Below are 25,424 nucleotides of genomic sequence, written 5' to 3' on the forward strand. Positions count from 1 at the left end.
CTGAAGAAGAGGTCTGTTGTCTGAGGTATAGCCATGGTATTGACCAAGCAGAGCAGATGAGACCTCAGCTGAAGCCCAGCTCCCTCTTGCTCTTTGCTCTCATTGTCCTTGCTTCATGTTTAATGTTCCACAAAAGAATAGCATTTAGCAAGCGTTGACTGCACCACTGGAGTCCAGCAGGTGTGCAGAGCTGAATGTATTGGCCACACTTTGGGGTAATTGATAGAAATAGCATACACCATCTTCAAAACTGAAGATTATTATTCCAGGTTGGTAAATATTTAAAATGTTATTTTTAAAAAGCACTTAACGATTTCTGCAAGTCAAATTTCTGGACTTTTAATTGATGACTTAAAAACTCCAGAGAAAAATGTTAATGAATAAAATGCAATTTTATATAATGTAAACTACTAAAAAGTAAGAGACTAACAAATTCTAAGACTCTTTGTCAAGGGGCAGTATTTTTTTTTAATACATATAATGTTTCCTTACAAATTGTATGCCCTTCCCAAGAAAAGTATGCATTAAAAGAGTATACAATTTGAATGCTCATTATTTTAACATGAAAAGTGATTACATGAAGAAAAACTATTGATAGCCTCAGGAGAAGTGATATTTAAACAACACAAGCCATTTGGAGTGAATTATTGAATGTGTGTCTTTTCCTACAGAGCATAGCGAGATGTATTTTGAGATATACGTATTTTCCTGTAGTAGAATCTTGTGTAAGTTATCTTGTATTTACCACAACTTGCCAGCTTCACCCAAATAAGAGTGTGGATAGCAAAGGTGTCCATTCCAGAGCACCCCCATGGTAAGCACCTTTTCTTCTCCAAAGAGTGGTTTTGGGGTAGTTTTCTGCTGATGATGGTGATGGGTCAAGTTTCCCACTGATGTTGGTGATGGGTCAAGTTTCCCTCAGTCTTCACACATTGTATATCTACTAATTCCATCCTATCACGACATGAGCAACAAGGAGGTAACACATCCCAACCATGCAGGAGACAACCATCATTGGGAAGCCCAACCTGAAACACAAAGAGAAGTGGATTATGGTGTCTGGTGTCTGCAGAGTACTGTGAGATCTGGACTCATTATTATATTATGTTATTGCAAAAGAATGTGGCCTTACAAGCTTTATATATCCATAAAGGTAATTGTCTTTTATTTCTAGAAATCAAAAGTTGGGTTCAGCCTAGATGATATGGATGTGTGCCTCCATTAGATATCCCCCATTGTATCCCCCAAATGAATGTCAGTTCATTTTGGCAGCACCATTTTACAGACACCACCAATGTCTATTCTGCCCAGTTCCTGCATCCAAAATGCAGTGGTGCCATATGAACACAAGCATGTAGGGGCCAGGACCCCAGAGCGGACCCAGCTCCCTCAGAGCAGGTTCCTCCTTTGCAGGAGCTGGCATCAGCTGCTTTCCCCCATCCAGGGCCTCCTCTCTGCACTGTCCTCCTGAGAGTGCCTGCTCCCAGGCTGCCCCCAGTCTGCAATATTCCTGGGTCCTTTCAGTCATGAAATTTTTTGCTGGGCAATCCGGTAGGGGGATGTCAGGCTGTCATTATGTACCCTCATCATGGGCAGTCAAGGCACAAATCCCCACTGGAACTTTCAAGGGAACAACAACATAAAATATCAACGTCTCTCTAATTATTAAAACATGCTTATATTAGTGCTTAGCAGTATGTGTGGCTGATTTTTTAATTAAGTAAGTTTAGGGACAATATAAACAGAAATTTTAAATGAGTTTTTTAAGTACCTGAAAAATTCCATGAAAGAGAATCCATATCCATGTTGCTCTGCAATTCCTGAACAAACCACATTTGCTGATGCTCCAATCAGTGTCCCGTTACCTAGAATCAAAATTTAAAAAGTAAAATAAAATCTCAGTTTATCTTGGTGGTAGGCCCCTGTTCTCTTTTGTTCTATGATACTTTGATCATCTCACAGGCTTTTGATTGATGATTAGTTTACTCTTCACTACCAAAGTGATTGCTGTGCAAATATCTGCAGGAACAACAACAACAAAAAAAAACACTGGCAAACAGAAAATAAATTCACTGCTTGTAAATATAGTAATTCATTTATGAATAGGGCTACTTCTGTTGAATGTGATAGGGAAGAGGAAATGTTAAGGAGAATTGGCAAATCACTGTGGGACGTGGTGACATATATCTTTCAGAGGAAAATGTAAGTAGGGTCAACATCCACAGGAGAGAACATGTGTCTTCAGAGCAGTAGGATCTCAGATGAGAACCACCATCCTTAGGACTCTAGGTCTGGACACCTACCAGCAAATCCTTTGTGTGGATGGAAAGATGGATGTAAACAACCAGGATAATAAAATGCCTCTCTGGTTGGCCCTTTTTGACAGCACACATGATCTGCAGGGAAACTATGTGCATACACGTACACAAGTGCGGCCTCACAGTGAAGGATGTGACTCAAACCCAGCCCCCAACAGAGAGATGGGTTCAGGGAAGGGTAAATTTACTTGGTGAAGCCCATTGGCATCTTTCAGCTCCCACCCGCAGAGGTCAGTGTTTGGGGATGGGTGCACAACCCAGGCTCAGCCAAGTTAGTTCAGTTCTGGCATTGTGCATCGCTGAGGACTGTGAACTGTGAGACACAAATCTGTAGCTTCCAACAGCCCTCACTGGCCTGAGGGGCTGGCCTTTCTAAGACTGGACAGCAGAGCAGGAGGGCAAGGACCAAGGAAGCTGTGCCCCTCAGTGCTACATTGGCCCAGAACTCCATGCTGGAACACTGAGGACAGAGAGAAGTAAGGAATAAATAACCTCAGAGCCATGTGACCTATGAGGTTTCTCCATGGAGGAGGACGATGGCACCCATTCCGTTACCCATGAAAGGCCTTTGCAGGTGTGGTGTGAGTGCTCAGCTGCACACATGTCCCCCCTCCACTCAGTCCTTACACTCTCCTGAAACACACAGGCATCCAATCCGGTAGGGGGATGTCAGACTCATTATGCACTAGGACCACAGGCTGCCAGCGCAAAGCATCACGAAGAGCCTCATCTCACTCTCCCTGCCTTTACTCCATGTAAAAGTTTGACTAGGGGGGTTTTGGTGAAAACTTCTGAAATAGCACGACACATCCATTTACATGTTTTTTCTAAGGATGAAATATATTTGACATGTCAATAATATGACTTTAGATGTTAAGAGCTCAATAAAAACCTCCAGGGTCTCCCCAGAGCTCCGAGCACACCAAGCCCAAGCCCCAATCTGCTTGTGGTCATGTGTTTCTGATGCCCCATTTTGTGACAGTCCTCCTATTCCTCAGTGTAGTTCAAAGTGTATGGACTCACCCAGAGGTTTAGGAAGGGTGCAATGGAGGTGGGAGGGCAGGAGGGACAAGCCCATCACCAAGGAGCGAGGGACAGCTGCCCCATAGCAGGGGAGGGTGTGACGGGCCAACACCCAAGCTGCCTGTGCAGGACAGACTTTAGAGTGGCCATAGCCAGCTAGGGAACAGAGACTCAGTCTTACAGCTCCAAGGAACTGGATTTTGCCAATAACCTGAGTGAGTTTGGAAGCAGACCCATCCTCAGAGCCACCAGAAGGGAGCACATCCTGCAGACACCTTGATCATGGCCTTGTGAGACTCTAAACAGGGACCCAACTGAGCCATCCTTACCCAGAAGGCAAGAACTTATAAGATAAAAAATCCCCAAAGCTTGTCTATTTGTTATGGTCAGAACTGAGTCTGGATTTCCATCTCAATTCTGAGATCTGTCTCTGCTCCCACTTTCCCCCCACCCCAGACTTCCATTAGCTTCTTCCTAACTGCCCAAACCTAAGCAGGCTCTCCCTCTCACCCCAGTAAGCCACTCCCCATGGAAATCAGCTCACATCCTCCAGGGGCTCACAGGGAGCCTATCAGTGGAGAGACAAGGCATGACACCACGTGGGAGATGTGCAGTGGGCATGAGATCAGAGAGGCAGAGAGCAAATGCTCAGGGGGCTGAGAATTGAGGTCCCGTGTCCCCATGAAGAAACTGAGGCACAGAGAGGCAACATGCTGTCTTGTTGGTGCTAGGAAATAGGTGGGCCCAAGACTCGAACCAGGCATTCTGACTCCAGAGGAAGATCAGAGAGGGTAGGACTCAGGCTGCATGATGTAAGCCTGAGACCTTTCTGTAGATAGCCATGCAGAGCATTTGAAGTGTTCCAAGCACGTGGCAATGTACAAATTTCATGGCAGCACTGGTCCCAGCTAGGTGCTGACATACCAATGTGCCCATCCAATCACCCTGCCAACCAGCTGACTCTTGCTCTGGAGAGATTCCACACAGAGTCATCTTGCCTGGGTATTATTTCACAGGGTCTGACGAGTCTGCTACCACAGGGAAGCCAATGTTCCTCAGAGGGCCATGCCTGCAGGCCTCTATCACAGAGCACACACATCAGTAGCTGGGCAGCATCTGCTCTGCCACCCCAAACACTGTTATTCCAGGACTTAACATGGAGACCTCTGCTTCTGGACAAAACAGAACTTCACACATGATTCAGCGTCACATTCAGGAACCTGGGTGACCTCTAAAAATAACAGGCAACAATTTCCTTCTCTCGTGTTGGGGATTAATGATTGAAAAAATACTCCCTTTGCTCCCAATCAAGATGGCAGAGTAGGAGGATGTGGAACTCACCTTCCCCCACAAACACATAAAAAATTACATCTACATGTACAACAAATTTCACAGAAAACCAACTGAAAGCTGACAGAAATCTCTTATACAACCAAAGCAGCAAGAAAGATTCACATGTAACTGAGCAGGACAGAAAAAAAAAAAAAGGCATCATGATGAGACAGGTGCCGCTGGGAGGGAGCTGTGAAAGAGGAAAGACCACACAGGTGGTCCTTCTCCCTAGGAAACCCCTGCTTCTTCGCAGATGTCTGCCAGGAAAGATAGACGGACTGGAGCGGGCTGAACTCTACTCACAAGGAGAGCGTGTGTACTGGCTTGCTAGTAATCAGGGTGGAGAGACTGGCGCTGACAGCTGCTACATCACGACACTTCCCACCCCAAAACATGAACGGAGCAGGGATGCTACAATGCACAGTGGCTAGGCTCTGAAACTTGGGCTTCAACAGAGGGACCTTGGGAGAGGATTTGGTCTAGCTCTAGGGGCCCTGGAGTGTAGTCTGGGCCAAAACTCAGAGCCCATCATTAGCACACACAGAGCTGGGTACAGGCTGGCCAAAGGAGTCCTATTATCAGCACATGTAGGTCAGGGTGCAGGTCCCCCTAGGAAAACCACCATCAACATGCTCATAGCAGGGCATGGTTCTGGTGGTGGCAGGCTTTGAGAGCTTGGCCACAGCACTGGTAGTTCCAGGTGCAGGTCTGGCAGCAGTGGACCTTGTTGGCGCACATACCAGGTGGTGGGTGGCACCACAGAATCACACATCTTCAGTGGACAGCCCCTGGGGAGGAGTACACAGTGGTTCCTTTGCTGGTGGGAGCGCTCTAGTTCTGCCCACCTTTCACAATGCAGCTGGGAGCTAGATCTGTGACAGACAGGCCCTGGGAGAGCCCTACCATAGAGGCAGCCTAGGTCCCAGGGGCAGCACAACCACCTCAGTTCAGTAGTCACAACACCCTGGTTGCCAGTGATAGCCTAGCACTAGGTCTGGGATGAACAAAACAGAGAAAAGGATGCAACTTTGCAGTACTTCTGGACAGAACTGTGGGTGGCTGTATGGGTGGCACTTAGGCCTGCTGTGACCACACAGGCCGCACTTCCTTCAGTGCTCACCTCCTGTGGATACAGCACACACTTAAGGGCAATAGAGCCTTATAGAATGAGACCCTCAGGGTTTCTACTCCAACAACTGGAAAACAGATCCTGCCCTGACAGGGCTGTGACAGCCAAGAGAAGGCCCCACCGAACATCCAGTGCAGGCTCTGGGCATCACTACACCAATCACACCCTCTATCAAGTGGATAAGGTCCAACAGACTCTGAGGAAAGACATGGTAGGCATCCAGAACAAAAACAGGCCTCACACCAAAAAACTGGACTCACACAGTCTACAGATGATGTTCCTTCATTTAAAAAAGCCCATCAAGACCAGAGTATACAATTGTTTCTCCTAAATTCATAGAAAAAAGAAATTTAACTAAGATGAAAAAGCAGAGGAACTACTGCCAATTGAAAGAACAAAAGGGAATTCCCTGGCAGTCCAGTGGTTAGGACTCTGTGCTTTCACTGCTGAGGGCCTGGGTTTCATCCCTGGTTGGGGAACTAAGATCCCACAAGCTGCATGGTGTGGCCAAGAAAATAAACAAACAAACAAACAAATAAATAAAAGAACAAGAGAAATCCCCTGAAAGAACAAACAATGAAACAGACCTCTCCATTCTCCTAGAACCTGAGTTCAAAAAGGAGGTAATAAAAATGCTAAAAGACTTAAGAAATATTATCGATAGAAATGCAGATCAGTGCAACAAGGAAATGGAAACTATAAAGATGAAACATTCAAATAAGGCAACACAATTGCCAAGATAAAAGTCAATCTAGAAGCAATGAAGAGCAGACTAAATAATGCAGAAGAACAAATAAGTGATCCAGAAGACAGAATAATGGCAATCGCTCAATCAGAACAGCAGACAGAAAGACAAATTAAAATATGAAAGCAACATATAAGATCTAGAACTAAAGAACAAAAAACAGAGATGAACAATACAATAACTGAAATGAAAAATACACTAGAAGGAATCAATAACAGAATAACTGAGGCGGAAGAATGGATAAGTGAGCTGGAAGATAGCATGGTGGAAATAACTGCCATGGAGCAGAATAAAGAAAAAAGAATGAAAAGAAATGAGGACAGTCTCAGAGACATTGGACACAACATTAAAAGCATCAACATTCGAATAAGTCCCAGAAGAAGAAGAGAAAGAGAAATGGCCTGAGAAAATATTGAAGAGATTATAGTCAAAAAATTCCCTAACATGGGAAAGGAAGTAGTCATCCAAGACCAAGAAGGGAAGAGAGTCCCATACAGGATAAAACCAAGGAGGAACACGACAAGACACATATTAATCAAACTAACAGAAACTAAATACAAAGAAAAAATATTAAAAGCAAAAAAGGGAAAATCAAGAGAAATTAAGGAAACACTCCCATTTACCATTTCAACAAAAAGAATAAAATACCTAGGAATAAATCTACCTAAGGAGACAAAAGACCTGTATGCAGAAAACTATAAGACACTGATGAAAGAAATTAAAGATGATACAAACAGATGGAGAGATATCCCATGTTCTTGGATTGGAAGAATCAATATTGTGAAAATGACTATACTACCCAAGGCAATCTACAGATTCAGTGCAATCCCTATCAAACTACTAATGGCATTTTTCACAGAGCTAGAACAAAAAAATTCACAATTTGTATGGAAACACAAACAAAGCAATCTTCAGAAAGAAAAATGGAGCTGGAAGAATCAGGCTCCTTGACTTCAGACTATACTACAAAGCTACAGTAACCAAGACAGTATGGTACTAGCACAAAAACAGAAATATAGATCAATGGAACAGGATAGGAAGCCCAGAGATAAACCCACGCACATATGGTCACCTTATCTTTGATAAAGGATGCAATAATATACAATGGAGAAAAGAGAGCCTCTTCAATAAGTGGTGCTGGGAAAACTGGACAGCTACATGTAAAAGAATGAAATTAAAACACTCCCTAACACCATACACAAAAATAAACTCAAAATGGATTATAGACCTAAATGTAAGGCTAGACACTATAAAACTCTTAGAGGAAAACATAGGCAGAACACTCCATGACAAATCACAGCAAGATCCTTTTTGACTCACCTCCTAGAGGAATGGAAATAAAAACAAAAATAAACAAGTGGGACCTAATAAAACTTAGTAGCTTTTGCACAGCAAAGGAAACCATAAACAAGACGAAGAGACAATCCTCAGAATGGGAGAAAATATTTGCAAATGAAGCAACTGACAAAGGATTAATCTCCAAAATATACAAGCAGCTCATGCAGCTCAATATCAAAAAAACAAACAACCCAATCCAAAAATGAGCAGAAGATCTAAATAGGCATTTCTGCAATGAAGATATACAGATTGCCAACAAACATGTGAAAGGATGCTCAACATCACTAATCATTAGAGAAATGCAAATCAAAACTACAATGAGGTATCACATCACACCAGTCAGAATGGCCATCATCAAAAAATCTACAAACAATAAATGCTGGAGAGGGTGTGGAGTAAAGGGAACCCTCTTGCACTGTTGGTGGGAATGTAAATTGATACAGCCACTGTGGAGAACAGTATGGAGGTTCTTTAAAAGACAAAAAATAGAACTACCATACAAGCCAGCAATCCCACTACTGGGCATATACCCTGAGAAAATCATAATTCAAAAAGAGTCATGTATCACAATGTTCATTGCAGCTCTATTTACAATAGCCAGGACATGGAAGCAACCTAAGTGTCCATCAACAGATGAATGGATAAAGAAGATGTGGCACATATATACAATGAATACTACTCAGCCATAAAAAGAAATGAAATTGAGTTATTTGTAGTGAGGTGGATGGACCTAGAATCTGTCATACAGAGTGAAGTAAGTCAGAAAGAGAAAAACAAATACCGTATACTAACACATATATATGGAATCTAAAACAAAAAAAGAAAATGGTTCTGAAGAACCTAGAGGCAGGACAGGAATAAAGACACAGCTGTAGAGAATGGATTTGAAGACACGGGGAGGAGGAAGTGTAAGCTTGGACGAAGTGAGAGAGTGGCATTGTCATATATACACTACCAAATGTAAAATAGATAGCTAGTGGGAAGCAGCCACAGAGCACAGGGAGATCAGCTCGGTGCTTTGTATCCACCTAGAGGGGTGGGATAAGGAGTGTGGGAGGGAAATGCAAGAGGGAAGAGATATGTGGATATATGTATATGTACAGCTGATTCACTTTGTTATACAGCAGAAACTAACACACCATTGTAAAGCAATTATACTACAATAAAGATGTTAAAGAAAAAAAAAAAAGCCAATCCCAAAAGTTACACCCTGTAAGATTCCATTTATATAATATACTTGAAATGACAAAGTTGTAGAAATGTAGAATAGGTAAGTGGTTGCCAAGGGTTAAGTAGGGGGTGGGGATGGAAGGAAGTGGGTGTGGCTATAAAAAGGCAACGTGAGGGACTTTTTTTAGTGATGAAAATGTTTTGTGTCTTGACTGCTTCAATGTCAATATCCTGACTGCGATATTGTAGTATGGTTTCACAATATATTACCCTTGAGGGAAACTGGATAAATGGTACACAGGATCTCTTCATATTATTCCTTACAACTGCATGTGAATATACAACTATCTCAAAGTAAAAGCTTAATTAAAGTAATAAAAAAGAGAAAACCAGAGGGAAAAATGTTCTCATTGACTAAATCCATAATTACTAAACTAAATAAATGTATATAGATAGACAGATTGACTGAAAAATAAAGTTGAGGAAATATCCCCGAGTCTGGAGGCAAAAGTCAAAGAAGAAAATGCAGAGGAAAAATAATATACACATAAGTTCAATATGGGAAACCCCAAATTCAACTACTAGAAAAATCTCAGAAAGGACAGAATGAAATGGAAGGGAGGAATTTATCAAAGAAATGATAGAAGTGGATTCTCCAGAGTAGAAGCAGCACATGAGTAAATACATACCTAATGCCATCTTTATGAAATTTTAGAACCCCAGGGAGCCTTAGAAACTTTCCCAGTGTCATACAACTAGAAAATCCCACAGCTGGAAATCAAATTCCTGCAGTCCAGGTCCAGAGTTTCTCCTCCTTAGCTCTCTTTACGTTGAAAACAAGTAACTAGAAATACTAGGTTCAACAAAAATGGTATGAAATTGTCACCAAATTTGAAGTAAATTAAAATGACGTGATTTTAAGCAGATGATGAAACATAAGAAAGAAGACTTGATTGGACCTTGATCTTGGTGCACATCTTGGCCCTGCAGTGTGGCATTTACATAGTCAGGGTAGTATAAATGTTGCTGATAGGTTTTCCCAGCTGGAGTGAACCTATGACCAACCCGGTAGTCCCTGTTGCTTGTAGAACACATTGTGGTTGTTAATTTCCTTGACAAATCTGAGCTGTTTTATTTTACTTGTTGCCAAATCCACGTATTAGTTGGATAAAAACAAACTAAAAATAATTTAAATGTCTACTTGTAGGACACAGAAAACAAACAAAAATGAAGACTGCTTTAGGTCCAAATATGCATGGCATCCTTGACAAAGTTGTCTAGAGATTATGGGTAATCCAGGCAGCACACGGCTACATTAAAACCTGTTGCTTCCTTTTGGTCAAGTTCATAACCTGAGTGGCAGGTAGTTCTATTAGTACTTTCCAAAAGGAATGCTGTGCATAAAATTAATTTTTATGTTTTCTGTCAAATGAAAAATTACCACTGGTCTGACAGCATGATTTATTTAACTCAGATTGGATTGGTTGACATAGGACATTAGATTAAAAGTTCTTTATAAACATTTAAAATGGCCATCAAGAGCATGGCAGAGAATAGTTTTGGAAAATGTTCTTGTTCTGCCTCTAGATCCATACATTAGTTTTCATGTAGGATTACCCAGACATGCCAAGACAGGCAGCAGCTCTTTGTGTGCACAGCCCAACTTCTAATTCACACCTCTGTAAATGGAAACTGGCCAGGTGGCCTGAGCTGAGTAGTGACACCTAGGACTTCTTTCTCCCCACCACATGGAACCCATGCCATGTGAGGTACTATCAAAAGCCTGCTAGCATCTTATTAAACTACTGAAACAACCATTGACATCTGAATGGTACTCTCACATTCATAATCTTAAGTGAACCTCAGGACTATCCTGTGAGATGCCCAGGGAAAGTTGTCATTTAACACAGATGTAGCTGACTCCCCTATATCTCCTCCCCGCCGATGACGGGGCAGGGACAGTCAGATGGATTCCTGCCCCTTGCCAGTGACCAACATGAGTGGGCCAGCCAAAGCTATTTGGTGTCAAGGAGACATTGTGTGGTGTCTTCTTGGGGGAGAGGCAACTTCTGGTAATGATTTCCCTGATTTTGAGAAGAAACTTTAGGAAAGAGAGTGGTCCTGCTTTTTCTGGATACCATCCATTGTTGTGTGGTGATGAGATTCCTGGAGCTGTTTCCAGCCCGCGTGTGGGGCCAGCTCTGAGTGTTGTTGATGGGTGGCAGAACATGTAGAAGGAGACACCAAGAAGCCCTGCGACACCTCTAGACTTGCTCCACCACTGACTGCCTGTCACAGGAGATACTCTTCCTGTTGCTGACACCATCTTGTTTTGTATCTTCCTTTCCTTATAACCAAAACCATCCTAATCAACATAATAGAAATGTTCAGTGGTTTGCTCATGGTTACAAAGCTTAGCAGATTTGAGATTTTGATCAAGGTCTTCTGAATCCAAATCTAGCATTCTTTCCACTATGACAGCTGACACAATCTTTTCCCAATGTTTGTGTAGGACCTGATGGCTGGCTAGCCTTCTTCTCTGTGGCTTCCCTGTACCCCACCTGCTTAGGTAGCTTATCCACTCTGCTTGTCTCATTTGGCTGACCAATAAGCCACGAGGGCAACCTGTTTGGGAGCCTCTTGGCATACCTTTTGTCCTCCTGATAAAAATGTATTGGTACCAGTTCTCCTCTATGCTTTCTGCCTTGGATGCAGCCATGAAACATCTGTGATGAGAGGGATAGGCCAAGAGAATTGTGGAGACCTGCCTCTAATATTACAAGACATCAGGCTGATGTTTGCCAACCCTCTGCCCCTCAGCTTCTTGTTATATGAGAAAAGATTATTTCCCTGAGTGTGTAAGCCTCTGTTAATCAGGTTTCTGTTACCTGTAGCTGAAAGCATTCTTAAAAGAAACAGAGCTCAGTGAGACTTAGTAAGTTAATGTTCTGCTTCCCATGTTACAAGGCCTTCAGGAAACCAAAAGACCTCATGCAAAGGGATGACTGAAAGGTGGATCTGGGGGAAGGAGGTCAGGCTATGCAGAGAGAGTTTAAGGGGAATAGCAGTCCCCACAGTGCCATCCATTCTACTTTCCTGAAAAAGTGGATAGAAATCAAATGCGCAAAGGCTGAGCAAGGGCCGTACATGAGAGAAGTCAGCTTAGCCTTTGCTCATGTCTCTGCCTCATTCACTCTCCAGGGAGAGAGTTTGAGCCACAAGGCTCCTGACTTTACCTTTTTGTCCCCACACAGCCCTCTCACCCTGCCCAAGTCATCACACAGCCAGGGGTCCCAGCTGCTACCCCTTCCCTCACTCTGATCCTTGAAAATTTCCCCATTCCTTTCTCTGAATCCAGAAGTGCTCAGGAACAAATTAACCTGTGAGCCAGTTCACCCTGGCAATGTGAAACATGAAATTGAAAGGGCCTTTCATTTTCTGGCAAGTGGTCCATTGCCAATAAGGAATTCATATCCACTGCAGCATGATGAGATACTATTGCTCTCGGCAATACCTCCCTGCCATTTTAACTGGGAAAAAAGGAGTGTTATTTCTTTTTTTTTTTTTTTGGTACTCATTATCATTTTTATTATTTTAATTTTACTTTTTATTGAAGTATAGTTGATTTACAATACTGTGTTAGTTTCATGTGTACAGCAAAGTGATTTAGTTATATTTTTTTCAGACGTTTTTCCATTATAGGTTATTACAGGATATTGAATATCTTTCCCTGTGTTATAAACCCTTGTTGTTTATCTATTTTATGTATAGTAGTTTGTGTCTGTTAATCCCATACTCTTAATTTATACTTCCTCCCCTTTCCCCTTTAACCATGTTTGTTTTCTATGTTTTTTTTTTGTGAGTCTATTTATTTTTTGTATGTCTATTTATTTTTTGTATATACATTCATTTTATATTATTTTCTAGATTCCACATATAAGTGATATCAAATAATATTTGTCTTTCTCTGTCTGACTTACTTAGTATGATATTCTCTAGGTCCATCCATGTTGCTGCAAATGGCAATATTTCACTCTTTTTTAGAAGTGAGTAATATTCCATTATATGTATATATATCACATCCGTGTCTTGGCTATTGTAAATAGTGCTTCTATGAACATTGGGGTGCACGTATCTTTTTGAATTACAGTTTTCATCTTTTCTGGATATATTCTATATATAGATTCTAGGGGTGTGATTGCTGTATCATATGGTAGCTTTACTTTAATTTTTAAATGAACATCGATACAGTTTCCCATACTGGCTGCACCAATTTACATTCCCACCAACAGTGTAGGAGGGTTACTTTTCTCCACACCCTTCCCAGAATTTATTATTTGTAGACTTTTTGATGATAGGCATTCTGACTAGTGTGAGGTGATATTTCATTGTGGTTTTTATTTGTATTTCTCTAAAAATTAGCAATATTGGGCATCTTTTCATGTGTTCGTTGGTCATCTGTATTGGAGACCATGTCATTTAGGAGAAATGTCTATTTAGGTTTTCAGCCCATTTTTGATTGGGTTTTTTTTTTATATTGAGTTTCTTTTCTTTTTTTTTGCTTGTAAACGTACATTCCTCATTTTATTTTATTTTATTTTTTAACATCCTTATTGGAGTATAAATGCTTTACAATGTTCTGCTGTATAACAAAGTGAATCAACTATAGGTATGCATATATCCCCATATCCCCTTCCTCTTGCCTCTCCCTACCACCCTCCCTATCCCACCCCTCTAGATGGTCACAAAGCACCGAGCTGACCTCCCTGTACTATGTGGCTGCTTCCCACAAGCTATCTATTTTACATTTGGTAGTGTATATATGTCAATACCACTCTCTCACTTTGTCCCAGCTTACCCTTCCCCCTCCCTGAGTCCTCAAGATTATCCTCTATGTCTGTGTCATTACTCCTGTCCTGCACCTAGGTTCTTCAGAGCCATTTTTTTTTTTAGATTCCATATATATGTTTTAGCATACGGTATTTGATTTTCCCTTTCTGACTTACTTCACTCTGAATGAAAGATTCTAGGTCCATCCACGTCACTACAAATAACTCAATTTCATTTCTTTTTATGGCTGAGTAATATTCCATTGTATATATGTGCCACATCTTCTTTATCCATTCATCTGTTGATGGACACTTAGGTTGTTTCCATGTCCTGGCTATTGTAAATAGTGCTGCAGTGAACATTGTGGTACATGAATCTTTTTGAATTATGGTATTCTCAGGGTATATGCACAGTAGTGGGATTGCTGGGTCATATGGTAGTTCTATTTTTGGTATTTTAAGGAACCTCCATACTGTTCTCCATAGGGGCTGTATCAATTTACTTTCTCACCGACAGTGCAAGAGGGTTCCCTTTTCTCCACACCCTGTCCAGTATTTATTGTTTATAGATTTTTTGATGACGGCCATTCTAACCGGTGTGATGTGATAACTCATTGCAGTTTTGATTTGCATTTCTCTAATGATTAGTGATGTCGAGCATCCTTTCATGTGTTTATTGGCAATCTGTATATCTTCTTTGGAGAAATGTCTATTTAGATCTTCTGCCCATTTTTGGATTGGGCTGTTTGTTTTTTTGATATTGAGCTGCATGAGCTGCTCGTATATTTTGGAGATTAATCCTTGGTCAGTTGTTTGGTTTGCAAATATTTTCTCCCATTCTGAGGGTTGTCTCTTCATCTTATTTATGGTTTCCTTGGCAGGGCAAAAGATTTTAGGTTTTATTAGGCCCCATTTGTTTATTTTTGTTTTTATTTCCATTTCTGTAGGAGGTGGGTCAAAAAGGATCTTGCTGCAATTTATGTCATAGAGTGTGGTGCCTATGTTTTCCTCTAAGAGTTTTATAGTGTCTGGCCTTACATTTAGGTCATTAATCCATTTTGAGTTTATTTCTGTTTACGGTGTTAGGGAGTGTTCTAATTTCATTCTTTTACATGTAGCTGTCCAGTTTTCCCAGCACCACTTATTGAAGAGGCTGTCTTTTCTCCACTGTATATTCTTGCATTCTTTATCATAGATAAGGTGACCATATGTGCGTGGGTTTATCTCTGGGCTTTCTCTCCTGCTCCATCAATCTATATTTCTGTTTTTGTGCCAGTACCATACTGTCTTGATTACTGTAGCTTTGTAGTACAGTCTGAAGTCCAGGAGCCTGATTCCTCCAGCTCCATTTTTCTTTCTCAAGATTGCTTTGGCTATTCTGGGTCTTTGATGTTTCCATACAAATTGTGAAATTTTTTGTTCTAGTTCTGTGAAAAATGCCATTGGCAGTTTGATAGGGATGGCAATGAATCTGTAGATTGCTTTGGGTAGTAGAGTCATTTTCACAATATTGATTCTTCCAATCCAAGAACATGGGATATCTCTCCATCTGTTTGTATCATCTTTAATTTCTTTCATCAGTGTCTTATAGTTTTCTGCATACAGGTCTTTTGTCTCCTTACATAGGTTTATTCCTAGGTATTTTATTCTTTTTGTTGTGATGGTAAATGGGAGTGTTTCCTTAATTTCTCTTTCATATTTTTCATCATTAGAGAATAGGAATGCAAGAGATTTCTGTGCATTAATTTTGTATCCTGCTACATTACCAAATTCATTGATTAGCTCTAGTAGTTTTCTGGTAGCATCTTTAGGATTTTCTATGTATAGTATCATGTCATCTGCAAACAGTTATGATTTTACTTCTGCTTTTCTGATTTGGATTCCTTTTATTTCTTTTTCTTCTCTGATTGCTGTGGCTAAAACTTCCAAAACTATGTTGAATAATAGTGGTGAGAGGGGGCAGCATTTTACTTTTCCTGCTCTAGGTGGAAATGGTTTCAGTTTTTCACCATTGAGAACAATGTTGGCTGTGGGTTTGTCATATACAGCCTTCCTTATGTTGAGGTAAGTTCCCTCTATGCCTATGTTCTGGAGGGATTTTTTTTTGTCATAAATGGGTGTTGAATTATGTCAAAAGCTTTTTCTGCATCTATTGTGGGGATCATATGATTTTTCTCCTTCAATTTGCTAATATGGTGTATCACATTGATTGATTTGCTTATATTGAAGAATCATTGCATTCCTGGGATAAACCCTACTTGATCATGGTGTATGATCCATTTAATGTGCTGTTGGATTTTGTTTGCTAGTATTTTGTTGAGGATTTTTGCATCTATGTTCATCAGTGGTATTGGTCTGTAGTTTTCTTTTTTTGTGACATCATTGTCTGCTTTTGGCATTAGGGTGATGGTGGCCTCGTAGAATGAGTTTGGGAGTGTTCTTCACTCTGCTGTATTTTGGAAGAGTTTGACAAGGATGGGTGTTAGCTCTTCTCAAAATGCTTGTTAGAATTCGCCTGTGAAGCCATCTGGTCCTGGGTTTTTGTTTGTTGGAAGATTTTTAATCACAGTCTCAATTTCAGTGCTTGTGATTGGTCTGTTTATCTTTTCTATTTCTTCCTAGTTCAGTCTCGGAAGGTTGTGCTTTTCTAAAAGTTTGTCCATTTCTTCCAGGTTGTCCACTTTTTTGGCACATAGGTGCTTGTAGTAATCTCTCATGATCCTTTGTATTTCTGCAGTGTCAGTTGTTACTTCTCCTTTTTCATTTCTAATTCTATTGATTTGAGTCCTCTCCCTTTTTTTCTTGATGAGTCTTGTTAATGTTTTATCAAGTTTGTTTATCTTCTCAAAGAACCAACTTTTAGTTTTATTGATCTTTGCTATTGCTTCTTTCATTTCTTTTTCATTTATTTCTGATCCGATCTTTATGATTTCTTTCCTTCTGCTAACTTTGGGGGTTTTTGTTCTTCTTTCTCTAATTGCTTTATGTGTAAGGTTAGGTTGTTTATTTGAGATGTTTCTTGTTTCTTGAGGTAGGATTGTATTGCTATTAACTTCCCTGTTAGAACTGCTTCTGCTGCATCCCATAGGTGTTGGGTCATCTTGTTTTCATTGTCGTTTGTTTCTAGGCATTTTTTGATTTCCTCTTTGATTTCTTTAGTGATCTCTTGGTTATTTAGTGGTTTACTGTTTACCGTCCATTTGTTTGTATTTTTTACAGATTTTTTCCTGTAATTAATATCTAGTCTCATAGTGTTGTGGTTAGAAAAGATACTTGATATGATTTCAATTTTCTTATATTTACCAAGGCTTTATTTGTGACCCAAGATATGATCTACCCTGGAGAATATTCCATGTGCACTTGAGAAGAAAGTGTATTCTGTTGTTTTTGGATGGAATGTCCTATAAATATCAATTAAGTCCGTCTTGTTTAATATAGCATTTAAAGTTTGTGTTTCCTTATTTATTTTCATTTTGCATGATCTGTCCATTGGTGAAAGTGGGGTGTTAAAGTCCCCTACTATGATTATGTTACTGTCAATTTCTGCTTTTTTGGCTGTTAGCCTTTGCCTTATGTATTGAGGTGCTCCTATGTTGGGTGCATAAATATTTACAATTTTTATATCTTTTTCTTGCATTGATCTTTTGATCATTATGTAGTGTCCTTCTAAGTCTCTTGTAATAGTCTTTATTTTAAAGTCTATTTTGTCTGATATGAGAATTGCTACTCCAGCTTTCTTTTGATTTCCATTCGCATGGAATATCTCTTTCCATCCCCTCATTTTCAGTCTGTAGTAGGTCTCTTGTAGATAGCATATATATGGGTCTTGTCTTTGTATCCACTCAGCCAGTCTACATCTTTTGGTTGGAGCATTTAATCCATTTACCTTTAAGGTAGTTCTCAATATGTATGTTCCTATTACCATTTTCTTAATTGTTGTGGGTTTGTTATTGTAAGTCTTTTCCTTCTCTTGTGTTTCCTGCCTAGAGAAGTTCCTTTAGCATTTGTTGTAAAGTTGTTTGGTGTTGCTGGATTCTCTTAACTTTTGCTTATCTGTAAAGGTTTTAATCTCTTCATTGAATCGGAATGAGATCCTTGCTGGATAGAGTAATATTGGTTGTAGGGTTTTCCCTTTCATCACTTTAAATATGTCCTGCCACTCCCTTCTGGCTTGCAGAGTTTCTGCTGAAAGATCAGCTTTTAACCTTATGGGGTTTCCCTTGTATGTTAATTGTTGCTTTTCCCTTGCTGCTTCTAATATTTTTTCTTTTATTTAATTTTTGATAGTTTGATTAGTATATGTCTAGTCATGTTTCTCCTTGGATTTATCCTGTATGGGACTCTGTGCACTTCCTGGACTTGATTATTTCCTTACCCATATTAGGGAATTTTTCAGCTATAATCTCTTCAAATATTTTCTCAGTCCCTTTTTCTTTCTCTTCTTCTTCTGGGACCCCTATAGTTTGAATGTTGTACATTTAATGTTGTCCCAGACGTCTCTGAGACTGTCCTCGATTCTTCTCATTCTTTTTTCTTTATTCTGCTCTGCAGTAGTTATTTCCACTATTTTATCTTCCAGGTCACTTATCCGTTCTTCTGCCTCAGTTATTCTGCTATTGATTCCTTCTAGAGAATTTTAAATTTCATTTATTGTGTTTTTCATCATTGTTTGTTTGCTCTTTAGTTCTTCTAGGTCCTTGTTAAAAGTTTCTTGTATATTCTCCATTCTATTTCCAAGATTTGGGATCATCTTTACTATCATTACTCTGAATTCTTTTTCATGTAGACTGCCTATTTTCTCTTCATGTGTTTGGTCTGGTAAGGTTTTTGCCTTGCTCCTTCATCTGCTGTGTATTTCTCTGTCTTCTCATTTTGCTTACCTTATTGTGTTTGGGGTCTCCTTTTCACAGGCTTCATGTTTGTAGTTCCCGTTGTTTTTGGTGTCTGCTATCAGTGGGTAAGGTTGGTTCAGTGTGTTTTGTAGGCTTCCTGATGGTGTGAGCTAGTGCCTGTCTTCTGGTGGATGAGGCTGGGTCTTGTCTTTCTGGTTGGCAGGACCACATCCAGTGGTGTGTTTTGGGGTGTCTGTAAATTTATTATGATTTTAGGCAGCCTCTCTGCTAATGGGTGGGCTTGTGTTCCTGTCTTGCTAGTTGTTTGTCATAGGGTATCCAGCACTGTAGCTTGCTGGTCATTGAGTGGAGCTGGGTCTTAGCGTTGAGATGGAGATCTCCGGGAAAGCTTTCACCATTTGATATTACGTGGGGCTGGGAGGTCTCTGGTGGCCCAATGTCCTGAACTCGGCTCTCCCTCCTCTGAGGCTCAGGTCTGACACCTGGATGGAGCACCAAGACTCTGTCAGCCACTCAGCTCAGAAGGAAAGGGAGCGAAAGAAAGAAAGAAAGAAAGAAAGAAAGAAAGAAAGAGAGAGAGAAAGAAAGAAAGGAAGGAAGGAAGGAAGGAAGGAAGGAAGGAAGGAAGGAAGGAAGAAAAAGAAAGAAAGAAAGAAGGAAAAGAAAGAAAGAAAGGAAGGAAGAAAGGAAGAAAAAAGAAAGGAAGGAAGGAAAGGAGGAAAAGAATGTTATTAAAATAAAAAAATTATCAAAAAGTAAAAAATTATCAAAAGTAATTTAGAGAAAGAAAGAAGAAAGCAACCAAACCAAAAACTAAATCCACCAATGATAACAAGCACTAAAAACTATACTAAAAACAAAACCAAAAAAGGACAGTCAGAACCCTAGGACAAATGGCAAAAGCAAAGCTCTATAGACAAAATCACACAAAGAAGCATACACATACACACTCACAATAAGAGAAAAAGGAAAAAAGATATATATATTTATATAAAGGAAGGGAGCAACCAAATCAATAAAGAAATCTACCAATGATAATAAGCTCTAAATACTAAACTAAGATAAACATAAAACCAGAAACAAATTAGATGCAGAAAGTAAACCCCAAGTCTACAGTTGCTCCCAAAGTCCACCACCTCAGTTTTGGGATGATTCATTGTCTACTCAGGTATTCTACAGATGCAGGGTACATCAAGTTGACTGTGGAGATTTAATCCGCTGCTCCTGAGGCTACTGGGAGAAATGTCCTTTTCTCTTCTTTTGTTCACAGAGCTCCTGGGGTTCAGCTTTGGATTTGGCCCCGCCTCGCCCTGTAGGTCGCCTGAGGGTGTCTTTTGGGAAGTCTGAGGTCTTCTGCCAGCGTTCAGTAGGTGTTCTGTAGGAGTTGTTCCACATGTAGATGTAGTTTTGATGTATTTATGGGGAGGAAGGTGATCTCCACGTCCTACTTCTCTGCCATCTTGAAGGAGCCTCCTCCAGATTGGCTTTTTTTCACTCCACATAATTCTCTGGAAATTCATCAAGGTTGTCACTTGTATCAATAGCTCATTTATTTTTTATTGCTGAGTAGCTTTCCCTGGTATGGATGTATTGTATCACAGTTTGTTTAACAATTTATTGTTGAAGGACATCAGATTTGTTTCTACTTTTTGGCTATTACACATAAAGCTTCCATAAACATTTGTGTACAGGTTTGGGGGTGAACATAAGTTTTTATTTTTCTAGAATAAATTCCTAGTAGTGTAATTGCTGAGTTTTATGGCAGTTGCAGGTTTAGTTTTTTAATACATTGCCAAACTGTTTTCCAGAGTGATGGCCATTTTACATTTCAAACAACAGTGTCTGAGTGATCCATTTTTCCCACATTCTGGTCAGCATTTGGTGTTTTCACTATTTTTTATTTTAGCCATTCTTATAGGTGTGTGATGATATCTTATCATGGTTTTAAGATTTTTTTTTTTGATGTGGACCATTTTTAAAGTCTTTATTGAATTTTTTGCAATATTGCTTCTCTTTTATGTTTTGGTTTTTCAGCTGCCAGGCATGTGGGATCTTAGGTTCCCAACCAGGAATCAAACTTGCAGCCCCCTGCCATTGGAAGGCGAAGTCTTAACCACTGGACTGTCAAGGAATTCCCTTATCATGGTTTAAATTTGCATTTTCCTAACGGTTAATAATGTTGAACATCTTTTCATGTGCTTATTTACAGTTTATATGTCCTCCATTCCATATGTATATTTATAAATACTATAGATATAGATATAAACAAAAAATCTTACTAAGATTTTGGTAGGAATTGCATTAAACCTAAATATTAATTTGGGGACAGTTTACATCTTTACTATGTGGAGCCTTCCAATCCACGAACACTGTATGTCTTCCCAATTATTTGGATCTTCATTGATTTCTTGTATAAGCATATTGTAATTTCAGCTTCAGTATTTAATATTTTGAGTGATTCTAAATAGTATTGTATATTTAATTGTGGTATCCATGTGTTCATTGCTAAAATTGATTTTTGTATGTCTATCTTGTATCCAGTGACCTTTCTGAGCTCACATATTAGTTATATGGTTTTCTGATTTTTAAAAAAATAGATTCCTTGGTATCCACCAAGACAATCATGTCATCTATAGTAGGAACCAATTTATTTCTTCCTTTCTAATCTGTATACCTTTTATTTCCTTTTCTTGCCTTACTGCACTAGGTAGATTTTCCAGCACTATGCTGAATAAGAGAGGTGAGAGCAGACATCCTTGCCTTGTTCCCAATCTTAGGGGACAAACATTCAGTCTTTCAACAGTAAGTATGAGGTTATCTGCAGGGTTTTCGTAGGTGTTCTTTACCAAGGTAGTGGTATGCTGAACAATTTATGTAAAGAACTACTGAGACAGAAGTATAATATTTGCACATACACACACACACACACACACACACACACACACACACACACTGAAGAGTGCATCCCCATTTGTGCCAGGCTGTCAGTGCAGGGCATGGAGCCAATCTAATCTGTTGCTGAGCTGGACCTGGCTTTGTTTCACCTTAAGTTGAATTCAATTTCACATCAGCTGCAAATGTTTTGAGGGTGGGATGAGGAGTTCTCTGAAATAGAGATATGAGCAAAGGAAGATTCTGGGCTTCTGGCTATATAGCTGAGTCATCAATTTTCTAACAGGTTTATAACCTGCTGATTGCTGAAGATTCTCTGTAAAGTTCTGTCCTGGCTGTCCACCCTTCAAAAGGTGGCTCTCTGCCCTGTCCCCACTTCAGTGTAGTCTGCAAAAGCCCAGCATGTCTCTGAAGCTTTTCTCTCATTGGTTCTGCCTCATAACCCGCTTCACTGCACAATCTACAAAGGTACTAAGAGATTTCACTTAGCTTTTCTGTTCCTCAGGAACCATCTAGAAAATGTCCCATCCCCACCTAACTAAAAATTGGCTTTGATTTCTTTTGAAGCTGTTACTAGCTTTGTAATGTACCATGTATTTGCTTTCTCTCCTTCACTGCCTTACCTCACTTCCTCCCTCAGTCTTCCTGCCCTAGGAGTACATGTCCCAATAAATCTTCAGCATGCAAACTTGCCTCAACCTCTGCCTTCTAGGACACCCAGGCTAAGGCAGATTTTTCTTAAGATATTTGAATTGTTCTTAGTTCTTAGTAAAAAGAGCAACAAAAAGGTACTGAGAGCAGACCAGGAAAGACTTTTTGTTTCAAACTATTTAGTGAGTCACACCCAATTTATAGAACAAATGACATTTCTCAAACCAACTGAAATTTTCTATTTAAAGTGGTCTTCAAAATATCAAACCCTGTGGGACTGGGGAATTATGGTTTAATGGGTACAAAGTTTCAGTTTGGGATGATGAAAAATTTCTGGAGATGGATAGTGGTGATGATTGCACAATATGAATGCACTTAATGTCACTGAACTGTACACTTAAAATTGGTTAAAATTATAAACTTTATGTTATGTATATTTTACCAGAATTTTTAAATTGTCAAACTCTGAGTTAATGAGAGAAGGTCCCCCAACAGAATAAATGTAGAGCTAACACCCAGCACAAGTAGGCATCCACTGTACCAGGAAAAAGTACCATTCAGTGACCAGAGCTACTAGGCTAAAAAGATCCCATGGCTTACTATTTTATCATTCACTATAGCTACAAAAGGGGCTCAGTCAACAAATGTTTAATCATATTTTAAGTTATTAGCCATACAAATGGTCCATGTTAACTTCTCTCCTTGATAATCCCCTCCATATTCATTCTACATGTTCTGGGGGAATCTGAACTAGCCCAGGAGGTTTCTCATCCTTGGAGACCCAGCTCAAAACTTCCCCTCTGGAGAGCCATTCCTGACTTTCCCTCAGTCTCCCTGGTACCCCCTGAGCACTCTATGCACTTGGCCATGAGAGGATACATTTATGTTATAATCTTAGCTTAGGTGACTGTCTCCCCACTCTGAAGGAAAATGCCAGGGTATAGAAGATGTTCAATAAGGTTTAATGCACAAAATTTCACACAGAGGACACATTTCCAGGTGTCTTTGGATTCTGTTTCTACCACTGATATTAAATGTAGCTGTGAATGCAGTTATTGCTTTTCCTGGGGCTGATCTCAGTTGGGGGCCATTTTAACAACCCTGCACTCAGAACTTGAGGCCTCAGTTGCTGGATTAGGTGAATTAGCTCTCCAGAAATCACAGCAACTTCACTGAATGACATTAATCCCCCTTTACAAACAAGAAGATAAACTAAAAAGAACGTTGTTGATCTAATAGTTGAGACAAATCAAAGAACAGAGAAAGCTAGACAATCTAAGAATATCTGGATGTAAAAATAAAAACTTAAAAGGTATCTAGTGTGTTTATCTAAGATTCTCACAATCCTCTTGTGTTCCCAAAGGTGATTAGGCCTCCTTCCAAATACAATCACATCCAAAGCCTTTGTGTTTACTCACCAGAGGTTAGTCTCTCCCAACATTTTTCTAATTGGCTTTTCAATGACTCCACAGGACAACACACTCCTCCAGCCAAAAAGACTTTTTAAAAATCTTTCTTCTTACTCCTAGGTTAGAGTCTCTACTTCTTAGTTTACTCATTCATCACTTCACCTCCCCCCCAACACACCCTGCTTTAAAAGGGAATAAGAAGCTGTCACCGAGGATGGTTTCTGATTCAATATCTGTTTCTAAACCTAAGCCACATCTGCATGCATTGTGGGAGCAGGTTAACTTTGAGATGTCATAATGATCATCCTCAGGCCACAGACTTAGAATGTCAGGGGCAGTTCTGCAGAGAGTGAGAAGTGACAGGCCATGCAGAGGAACTGAGTATGCCTAGAACTGCTCCAGTCAAAGGTGAAGATGGGTTTCCACTCAGGAAATCATCTGGACTATTCCTACTTTACTTTCAATTTGGCATGCATTAATCATCACTTCAGGCTCACCACAGTGTCAGGGGGCCCTCTCTCAAATGCATTAACACCCCCTTACCTCCCAGGCAGGCGCCGAGGGCAAGGGCATACATGAGCGGTGGCACAGGCAGGCTGACCTCAGGGTCTCTGCTCAGGTTCAGGAGCACAGGAATCTGTGGAGGAAAAGGACACTGATATCAGGTCCATGGAAACCCAGAGGAGTTGCCCATTCTATGACCAACTTGCAAAATCCAAAGCACTTTTTTAGCAGTCAAACTGTATGGATCACAGAATGTTCAGAAGGAAACCAAAGCAAACTTTGGAATCCACAAAACCTTGAGTTTGAGCCCATCAGTAAGTCTTTGTTTCCAGCCACATGACCAACTGGTCTCCCTTCTCCTCAGCTCCTTCTCCAGCTGCTGCTGTGTATTCCTAAATGGGGTGAAGTCGCATAGAATCTAACACAGTGCTTGGGACCACAACCATCTAACCAGCATTTATTAGCCTTGCAGTGGATCAAGTCCTACACTAACTCCATGCATACATCATCTTATTTAATCCTCAAACTTCCTCCAGTTGTGTATGTTACTCCCTCAATTGATAGATAAGGACATCGAGACATGGAGAGACACAGATCTTGTAAGTGGCCAAGCCAGAATCAGTTCTTTGATTCTAAACTGCATGCAGGTAAACCAGTGCTAAACCATTTCTCACCACTGCCTCTGTGCAGTCATCCCACACCTGCTGATGTTTGTGATGTAACAGGCATCAGATTCAATGACTAGGAAGTAGTATTCTCTAGTAAATCATGACAACATCCAGTGCATCTTTCTAATAGGGATAAATTTCACATATAGTAATCAGTGAAGCACGTAGCAGTTGTGACGTTTCTGTGAGAAATTTGTGTTCCCAAAACATGCCCCCTTGTGGCTCATGTTGCTAATGAAGGACAGAAGAAGATGTAGTCACTGGACCTGCTTCCAGCACGCTCAGGAGATGTTAGTCCATGTTATCACTGTTAGGTTCCTCGGAGCAGCCCATTAGAGGTTAAGGAGGGACCCCTGGACCTGCTGCCTTGGAGCAGTTGCCTTGTGTGAACCTCTGTAAAGAGCAGGAAGAGGAGGCCTCCAACAGTAACCCATCTGGAAAGGACTACCCAAAATCGCAGACAGAAAGCTAAAAACAATGTGGAGATATGTAAATGATATGTGATTTCATTTGCTATAGAGAATTAGGGGACAACAGAGCCACACTCTACTGGACATCAGGTT

General features: G+C 40.3%; 1 protein-coding gene across 11 annotated transcripts in view; it reads right to left on the minus strand.

The window, feature by feature from the left end:
* Window positions 1-436: 436 nt before the first annotated feature.
* OCA2 (OCA2 melanosomal transmembrane protein) overlaps window positions 437-25,424 on the minus strand; it is a 279,191-nt gene continuing 254,203 nt past the window's right edge. For 10 of the 11 annotated variants that reach the window (XM_068545344.1, XM_068545345.1, XM_068545338.1 and 7 more), the window contains 3 exons: window positions 24,233-24,326; window positions 1,772-1,865; window positions 438-1,028 (listed from right to left, as the gene is read on the minus strand). In XM_068545344.1, the coding sequence (XP_068401445.1) occupies window positions 944-1,028; window positions 1,772-1,865; window positions 24,233-24,326 (273 nt within the window). In that variant the 3' untranslated portion in view covers window positions 438-943. Of the gene's footprint in view, window positions 1,029-1,771; window positions 1,866-24,232; window positions 24,327-25,424 lie in introns of all 11 variants that reach the window. The other variant, XM_068545349.1, reaches the window with a different exon arrangement.

The sequence above is a fragment of the Eschrichtius robustus genome, chromosome 5 (assembly GCF_028021215.1).
Source record: "Eschrichtius robustus isolate mEscRob2 chromosome 5, mEscRob2.pri, whole genome shotgun sequence".
NCBI lineage: Eukaryota > Metazoa > Chordata > Mammalia > Artiodactyla > Eschrichtiidae > Eschrichtius > Eschrichtius robustus.